Genomic DNA, 9,275 nt, shown 5'->3' with positions numbered 1-9,275 from the left:
TGGGAAGTAAGTGAGAGAAGTATCTGAAAATTTAACCCTGGGGCACTCAAACATTTGGAAGTCAGGAAAAATGATTCAGCCTAGAGAACTGAGGAGCAACTAATTAAAGAAAAATGCAAGCAAGTGACAAAGTGCCCTAAGGAGAGCATTATCAATCATGTCAAATGCTGTATAAGTGTCAAGTAAGAGGAAACCAGAGAATATGGCACCCTGGAATCCATTGTGACCGCCCCAGGTGTGATTGCAGTAGTGGTGGGGTTGGGATTCTGCTTGTAATGGCTTGAGGTCAGAATGGGAGGTGGGAAAATGGAGACAGCAGATACAGACAGCTCTGTCTAGGAGTTTTGCTGTAGGGAGGAGCAGTGGGATAGGGTAACAGGAGGCAGATACATATCTATGAAAAGGTCACCCCTCCCCTCTCTTTCCCTCTCTTCCCATCCCCTCCCCTCCCCTCCCTCTTCTTTTCTTCTCTTTTGTTTTCTTTCTTTTCATGGCGGGCACTCTTACAGCATGTGTGTGTGCTCCTGGGAATGGCCCAGGAGAAGCTGACATTGAGATTGCAGGGGAAGGGGTCATTCAAGGTGCACATGCTTTTTCTTTTTTTCCTGGGAAAAAATTATTAAAGCTATTTTCCCTGTGCTCCTGTTTTTCAACAGCTAATGATTTGTGTATCGTATTTGCTCAGCTTGGCTGCCATCCTGGGTAGAGCCCCACACTGAAGTGTTAGTGTCAGTCAGCATCAGTCTACGCAGCGCTTCACTGAGGATTATATCCAAAATACTGTCAGAATCATCTCTGAGTGGCTGAGTGAGTGAGTGTAAATCAGGATGCTTGAAATCACTCCCCCTAATAAACACATCTTTCCAACAGGACTGCTAGACTTGGCTACATTTTATAGAGAAAATCGTCTGAAAAAGCTCTGCCAACAAACTATCAAGCAAGGCATCTGCGAGGAGAATGCCATCGCTCTGCTCTCGGCTGCAGTGAAGTATGAGGCCCAGGTAAGGAAAGCCTGCTTCCAGCAGCTGGCCTGGAGAAACGGAACCGAGGTGCCTGCCTCATACCTTAAACTAAAATAAAGTTTGGGTAGAGGAAAGATTGAATATTTTTTTTAAAAAGAAATAACAAGAGTACTAGACAACATATAAGTGAGTATTTATATAACGTTGGGGTGGACATCAAAGGCAGAAGCCATAAAGGAAAGGATTTATAGCTCTGATTTAAAAAGATAAGAAACTTTTATCCACGTAAAAATACCATAGAGAAAATTAGAAAGTAGTGAGACACTGGGAAAAATATTTGCAACACATAATGAAGTCTGTTTACCAGAGTGAAAAACAAAAAGAGAATAGGAACAGTTTGGTTGAAAGAAATGGATCAAAGAACAAATGGCTCTATAAACAGACAAAAAACATAAATGAAAACAAGGTATGGCTTTTCCCCTGTCAAAGCAGGAAGACATTGTTTTGGAGACAATGTATAAGATCAGAATAATGGTGTTCTCCTAAACTACTGATGAGAGTACAAATTGATATGGAGAACAACTTGGTATAATATGTGTTAAGCACCTTAAAGTAAAGACACAATTCTTCAAGGAATTCACTCATAAGTATTTCTCTTGAGGAAGTAATCATGGATTTGGAAAAAGACTTAGCTTCAAAGGTGTTTACTGCAGCAGTTTATAATTTTGAAAAATTAGAAAAAGGTTAGTGTGAATAGTGGAGGCTTGTTTATAAAATGTTAATATCAAGAAATTATGCAGCTATATATATATATAATATATATATTAGATATATCACTAAGTGAAAAACTATTATCCTATTTTTATTTTTTAAAAAGGTATAACTAGCTGAATAAAAAAACTAAAGTTCATTATCTACACAGAAAAAAAGACTGAAAACTATGCTTAGTGGTTATCATTGAATGGTGGGATTGTGGATGACTTTTATTTTCTTCTCTTTGCTTATTTTTTTTGAACTTTTACAGTGACCATGTATTGTTATGATAATAAAGAAAGGAAAGAAAACCAATCTTAGAACCAAATCTTTAGGAAACAGGCCATAACATCCTCAAGTCAATTTCCTTTTGGTATAAGGATATCCTCTCCTTTGGTCAAAAAAACAGAGACATTTTAGTAGATGAAAGGTTATTAACTTTTTTTTTCTGTTTATGTAGATAATACTATGCTTATTAAAGAAAATTTGTAAAAGACAAAAAGTGTGAGGAAGGTAATGACTCATCAACCAGAGAACAGTAGCACTTTCATATAGCAGCTTCTGAGTTTTTGTTTTATGTCACATTATATATTTGTAAATACTTGAAACCTAGATTTTTTTTCACTTAACATTTTTTAAAAAAGTACTACCTCAAAACATTGACATTTAAAAGCACAGTGAATGTTTTATATCAAGGCAATAACATATTGGGGACTTACAATACAGAATGTTTCATGGGCAAACAAAATCCATGCACTTTTCCTAGTCTGTTCTTTAGCATCACAGTGATGAACCATGGTGGTGGAGGGCCATCTTAGATGTCAAGATGGTGCCTCGTGGTGTTTGCATCTGAATCAGGCTTCATTTTTAATACTTTTAAATATTCTCTATGTGAATTATTTGTCTGGCTACCTTCCAGCTCTCTGCTTTCTAGAAAGTAACCTCTTTGAGGCATGGCAGGGACTTTGTTTTGCTCACAACCGTATCCCCAGTGCCTAGGATGGTGTCTGATACATAGTAGGTACTTACTAAATACTTCTTTCATAGATGTTCAGTTTTGCCTATAGAGATGCACTGTTTTACTACAGCCTGTCCAGCTAATTGTTGTACCCTAAATTAGCATAATAGACTACAAGTAAAATAGACTGTATATATACTTAATGTAAAATACAAGCTTTTGTAAGTAAAGAACAGTGCTGTATTTGATTTGCCTAGCTCAAATAAGCAAGAAATGGGCTCTTTCCGCAAATTATTATCCCTCATGCTGGACTGTCACTTAGTATATAATTCATGTGAGCCAGGGATTATTCTAAGCACAGTTCATATTTCATTTACTCCTCAAAACAACCTTGTAAGACATAGGCATTATTATATTTGATCCAGTTTATAAATGAGAAAACTGAAGCTTGGGGAGATTAAGTAATCTGAGTAAACTAGTAAACTGCAAAACTGGAATACAGTCCAAGATTGGGCATATTTTAAAACCGCATGTTTAACTACAATTCTCCACTGTACTCAGTATTTTGAAATCAGGAGTATTTATGCATGGATTCAACAGATATTCACTGAGTGCCTGTTACATGCCCGGCACTGCCCTAGGCACTGGGGTACTGCAAATGAACAAAACAAACCAAAATCTCTGCCCTTGTGGGAATTTCTGGTGAGGGGAGATGGGTGATCAGTAAACGAATAGGATATATAGTATGTCAGATGGTGACAAGTGATATGGAAAGAAGAAAGCCAGGGAAGACAGCCTAGGGAATGCCATCCTGAGATGAAAGTTGAAATTTTAAATACAGTGGTCAGGGAGGCAAGACATCACTGAGCAGGTGACACAAGCAGAGACCTGAAGGAGGTGTGGGTGGTGTGTTCGGGGAAAAGCAAGCCCAGTGTGGATGGAGCACAGTGGGGAGGGAAGTAGCTGATGAGGTAGGGAGATGGAGGTGCACAGTGGCGTGTGTGGGAGGAGGCAGGGCCCGCAGAGCCCATAGGCAGGTTTCAGGAATCAGAGTTCCAAGGTGAGTGGCCATCAGAGGGTTTGGAGAGGAGCAGATATGATTTGATGGGCATTTGAAAGTAATCCTCCTGGCTGCTGTGTTTTGGGAGGGGGGAGAGAGAGAGAGAGTGTGTGTGTGTTTAGGGGAAGGAGAGTACTTTGGAGGCTGTATAATTCAGTAAGTGATGATGGTGGATTGGTCCAAGCTATCACCTGTGGGGATGGTAAAAAGTGGTTAAGATTTTGAATGCATTTTGAAAGTAGAGCCAACAGGATATGCGGATAGATTAGATGTGAAGGAAGAAAAAAGATGACTGAGGAGATTCTGGGCCTCAGCAGCTGTTAAGGATGAAAGTGGTATTTATTGAGCTAGAGAAGATAGGAGCAACATTTTGGGGGAAATATCAGGAATTTGGTTTTGAATATGAGAAGTATGTGATGTCTATTAGACATCCAAATGGAAATGTCTAATAAGCAAATTGGATAAGCAAGCCTGGAAGTCAGAGAGAAATGTACTGAAGTCCAAGCTATGAGGCAGTGACGTGAGACAGGTTTGAGGATTAAGTCCTGAGCACTCCGGGTGCTTAGAGGAGATAAGGAGACACCAGCAAAGGAGACTGAAGAGGAGTGAGCAGTGACGGAAGCGAGAAACCAGCAGACCGTTTCCTGGAGGCTGGTAAAGAAAGCGAAACAGGAAGGAAGAAGTCCGAACCACACCAGATGCTGCTGGCGGGTCTGCGGGGAGAGCTGAGAACTGACCAGTGGGTTTGCGGATGAGAACGCCTGGGGGGCCTTGGCAAGCAGTTTTAGCGCAGTGAAGCAGGGAGTCTGATCAGAGCCTAGAAGTAGAGGAACTGAAGATGGGGAATAGAGGCAGGTTTTCATGGTAATTTTATTATAAAGATAAAAAGGAAGAGGTTTGGGGGCATTTGAGGTAGAACATCTTTACTTTTTTAAGATGTAGGAAACGGAAGCTTGTCTAATGATGCAAATGACTCGGTGAAGGGGAACAAGCCAGTGATGCAGGGGACAGTTGGCTAGAGCAGGGCGCCTGAGTAGGTGGAGCAGTAGGATCTAGTGACAGAGCAAGGGCTCTGCTTTCTATAGGGTCCTGGACCGTTGATCCAGAGAAGATTGCATCCACAGGCCTTTCTCTAATAGGCAGCGAGACGTGGTGGGGAGAGCTTGTGGAGGTTCTTTTCAAGTGATTCTGGTTCTCAGTGAAAGAGGAAGTCATGTCAGCTGAGGATGAGGATGAGAGGGGAGATGTCAGGCTTATGGGGAGAAGTATGGGAGTCCTATAGGAAAATGAGCAAACTAGAAGAGTGTGGTAGGACTTCAGGACAGAACAGAGGGCCCCATTTTGAACATGAAGCCGCATGGAGTCGTAGCATTCAAAATAGACTACAATTCTTTAACTGAAAAATAATGGGGGCCTGGTTTTATATGGACAGCATTCCCTTATAACCAGTACCCCCCATGCCAATTTATTGAATTCTTAGAATCACAGGCACTCTTTCCAAGTCCTGTCCTTAATTTAATATTTAGGGGGAAATCCCACTCTAGAATAAGGTAAAGGCACATGGATCCAAGCGATAACTTTTTAGGGCTTTTTCATTCTCCCATTAATTAGCAATTTTCCCGCTGCTGTCCAGATCTGTGAGGCGTCAAACTGCGCCTCCCCCTAATTCCAGACACACTCCAATGTGTGTGGTGTAGGTATGAATTTCTCCATTCCCACTTTGGTGTGCTGTAGGCAAAAATGCCATTTCTAAACATTTAAGCAACAGCACATAATTTTAAATGGATCCTTGGCTATTCAGCATGTGTCAGTGAAGCACATTTTTATGTATAGTATGCTGTGATGACAAGTGGGTGTGTGCATTTTCCCTGTGTGTCACTGAGGGCTTATCTGGAACAGAGACACATCATATTGCTTGTGTGGTACCAACAGCCTGCTCGGTTATGTTCAGGCATGAAATAAGCATTTTCCTAGTATAGTTTCTTTCTTTTCTTAAAAGAAAATGTACCCGTCGGTTTATATGTACATTGGCAAGGCTATCAGCATTGCTGCTTTTTCTATTTTTTCCATCTTCAGCATTTGCTATAATTTATATGTCTAAAGAAGAAAAGGCTATCGTGTGTAATGTGCGTATGTAATTGCCTAGAAAGTATTTGGGGCTTTTTAAATTTTGTTTTGTTTTGTTTTTTATAAATTACCTACAGTAGCTTGGAGAGGAAACTTAAAAATTGACCACCGCCTAGCGGCATCTTGTCCTGGGCCAAGTAGCCCAGGGTTTGACGCATATCGGAGGTCTCAGCAACCTGCCCTCACTTCTCCAGGGCCAAAAAGCATCTGGTCAGCCTGATTCTGATTTTCAAGTTATAGTTCTAACCAAGCAAATTATTACAACATTATTCTTTGGCCCAGAGTGCGTTACGGTAAGCCAGAAAACACCAATCTGTGGGTCTCTCTTACCAGAGCCTTAGAAGTCATGATTTCTTTAAAGCATTTTCCCAGTTGAGATTACTGAAGGCATATGTAGTGTGATCAAATCCATTCATCCCATCCTGTGTCGTCTCATAAAGGCAAAACACAGTGACCTGTTAATGACTTCAGAGCAGCATTACTGCTTTTTATGGCTTACCTTTTTGTTCCACCAACTCTTTACAGACAGACATACTTAAAGACCGTGATACAAATATAAAATAGGAGTATAGGGCTTTTAACAATTATTGAAAGTGAAATCAACAGTTACAAATACTGTCACTAGACAAAGGTACCAAAGAATTCACACACTCACTTGCCTATCTCTGGAAAGAAAAAGTGAGATTCTTTACCTAGGTTAGTGCGGAGGAACTTGAATGTTACTCTGTGCTATTTAAATTTATACAAGCATAGATGATTCATATTTGTTACACTTTTTATGACTATTCTTTAGGTATTACCATACCATCATTTCCTCCACTTGGCTGTCAAATTCTTTTTCCTTGCCTAACTTGTTTTAGCAATGTTCGTGCTATGCTGCATTGAATTAGGAAATATAAATTTATTAAATTGTCTTTGTTGTTGTTGTTCCTAGGATTTAGAAGAATTCTGCTTCAGGTTTTGCATAAACCATCTGACTGTAGTAACACAAACTTCAGGTTTTGCAGAAATGGATCATGATCTTCTGAAGAACTTTATCAGCAAAGCAAGCAGAGTTGGAGCCTTTAAAAATTGATCCCATCTGCAGGAAAGGAGTTTTGTTTTTTTTTTTGTTTTTTTTTTTTTTTTTTGAGACGGAGTCTCACGCTGTTGCCCAGGCTGGAGTGCAGTGGCGCGATCTCGGCTCACTGCAAGCTCCGCCTCCCGGGTTCCCGCCATTCTCCTGCCTCAGCCTCCTGAGTAGCTGGGACTACAGGCGCCCGCCACCGCGCCCGGCTAATTTTTTGTATTTTTAGTAGAGACGGGGTTTCACTGTGGTCTTGATCTCCTGACCTTGTGATCCGCCCGCCTCGGCCTCCCAAAGTGCTGGGGTTACAGGCTTGAGCCACCGCGCCCGGCCAGGAAAGGAGTTTTTGAGGCTTTCCATTTCCCCTGCAAAAGCCAGAGATGAATCACTTCTCTTTAATTAATAGTATGTACGATGAGCTACATTTGGCTGAGTACTTATATCTGTCAAAAGAAGGATGATGGTGAGTGGTCTTTGTCTGCCTAAATCCAGAGTTTATGTAGAAAGCATTGAATGTTCTGATCAGATGTGACTAAGGTCAAAGAAAAAAAATGGAAATATCTTATTTACCATTTCCTCTTTTGAGTCACTTAAGTTGGACGCCTTTGGTACCCTGGTCTCAGTATATGCTATTCTGGCCCAAATGTTCCATTATTCAGCTAGCTGATACCACATAGATAGCTTGACAAGCAGTGCTGTCCTTACCACATTTTCAGCACTCAGCACAGTGCCTTGCGTATAATAGGCACTCAATGTATTGTAAATCTGAGAACAGCTTTAGTTGTGGAATACTGGGGGAAGGAATAACGTTCACAAAATAAACTTAAAACAGCCTGTAATTATTGAGGTTCATATTATTCTGGTATATCATTCTGAGGAATTGTGGCTAATTTAAAACATTGTTTAGAATTCACAAAAGGCCTTGGCAATTAAATTGTCAGAGGCCCAAGGGCTAATTTTAATTTTCTTTTTACTTGGTGTTGTTCATTAATTTCTCACATGGGATTATGGAGTATGAAGTAATATCTTTGAATGAAATTCCTGGGCTGATCTGCCTTACATAATCATGTAAGGTCCTTTGCTTTTCTTTGTGTTAAGAGGGATTTGCCTCTGTAAATGTAAATGACAATGTGCTTTTCTTGTAGTTGACATGAATGTCAGTATAAAATAGGTCTGTTAACCTGGCACCAGTGTAACTATAAAGCACTCACTGAGAAGCTGAGAAGGAACTGATACTTACATTTCATGGACAGCATGAACAAGAATGAGATAAATTTATACTTTTTAGATCAAAACAAATTAACTAATTACAAAAGAGAAACTGGAATGGAACATAGTCTCAGATTCTTCTAACGTGTATCTCACAACATCATGTAATGTAAAGAAAACCCTTTTGGAATTAGAATTCTTGTTCTGATGCTGAACTATTTGATAATAAAGTGCTTATTTGCAGATAACAGAACAAATGTGTTGGGGTTGTTTTTTTAATCCCCAAACAGCAGCAAAATTATAAAATGTCAACCTCATGTATCTTAGATGCACATAAATCAGTTGGATATATTATACTCTCATAAAGCAGTTACTCAGATAAAGTCTCATAGTAAAAACCACCCTAGAGCACAAATAGCTTATAAACAACCTAATTATTATTCATATTATTGCCTTTGTCTGCTCTTTATTGGCAAGGTGACTTTTTTGAAGACTATTTTGTAAAGCGGTTTTAGGTTCACAGCAAAATTGTGAAGAAAACACAGTTTTCCCTTATGCCTCGTGTCCCTACACATGCACAGCCTTCCCTGCTGTCAACACCCCCCACCAGAGTGGTACATTTGTTATACCTCATGAACCTGCTTGGACACATCATTATCACCCACAGTCCATAGTTTACATTAGCGTCCATTGTTGGTGGTACACATTCTGTGGATTTGGACAAATGTATAATGACCTGTGTCCATCATTATTGTATCATACAGAGTAGTTTCATTGCCCTAAAAATCCTCTGAGCTCTGCTTATTCATCCCTTCCTCCTTTGCCCCTAACTCCTGGCAGCCATGGATCTTTTTACTCTATCCATAGTTTTGCCTTTTCCAGAATGTCATATCATTGGAATCATACAGTATATAACGTTTTTGGATTGGCTTCTTTCACTTAATAATATGCAATTAAGTTTCTACAAGTCTTTTCGTGGCTTGATAGCTCATTTCTTTTTAGTGCTGAATAATACTCCATTGCCTGGATGTACCACAGTTTATCCATTCACCTCCTGAAGGACATCTTGGTTGCTTCCAAGTTTTGGCAATTATGAATAAAGCTACTATAAACATCTGTGTACAGGTTTTTGTGTGGACA

The 9,275-nt window shown here is 39.9% G+C and overlaps 1 protein-coding gene across 14 annotated transcripts in view; it reads left to right on the top strand.

Moving 5' to 3' along the window:
* Positions 1 to 8,392, top strand: part of RCBTB2 (RCC1 and BTB domain containing protein 2) — a 44,567-nt gene extending 36,175 nt beyond the window's left edge. For 13 of the 14 annotated variants that reach the window (XR_012426950.1, XM_074022023.1, XM_005585840.4 and 10 more), the window contains 2 exons: positions 871 to 1,001; positions 6,795 to 8,392. Coding sequence is in view for 12 of the 14 variants with exons in the window: in XM_074022023.1 (XP_073878124.1) it covers positions 871 to 1,001; positions 6,795 to 6,935 (272 nt within the window). In the remaining 2 variants the exon portion in view is untranslated. Of the gene's footprint in view, positions 1 to 870; positions 1,003 to 6,794 lie in introns of those variants that run through there. The other variant, XM_065533237.1, reaches the window with a different exon arrangement.
* The last annotated feature ends 883 nt before the right edge of the window (positions 8,393 to 9,275 follow it).

Source organism: Macaca fascicularis, chromosome 17 (assembly GCF_037993035.2).
Source record: "Macaca fascicularis isolate 582-1 chromosome 17, T2T-MFA8v1.1".
Lineage (NCBI taxonomy): Eukaryota > Metazoa > Chordata > Mammalia > Primates > Cercopithecidae > Macaca > Macaca fascicularis.
This window is presented reverse-complemented; position numbering and strand designations above follow the sequence as displayed.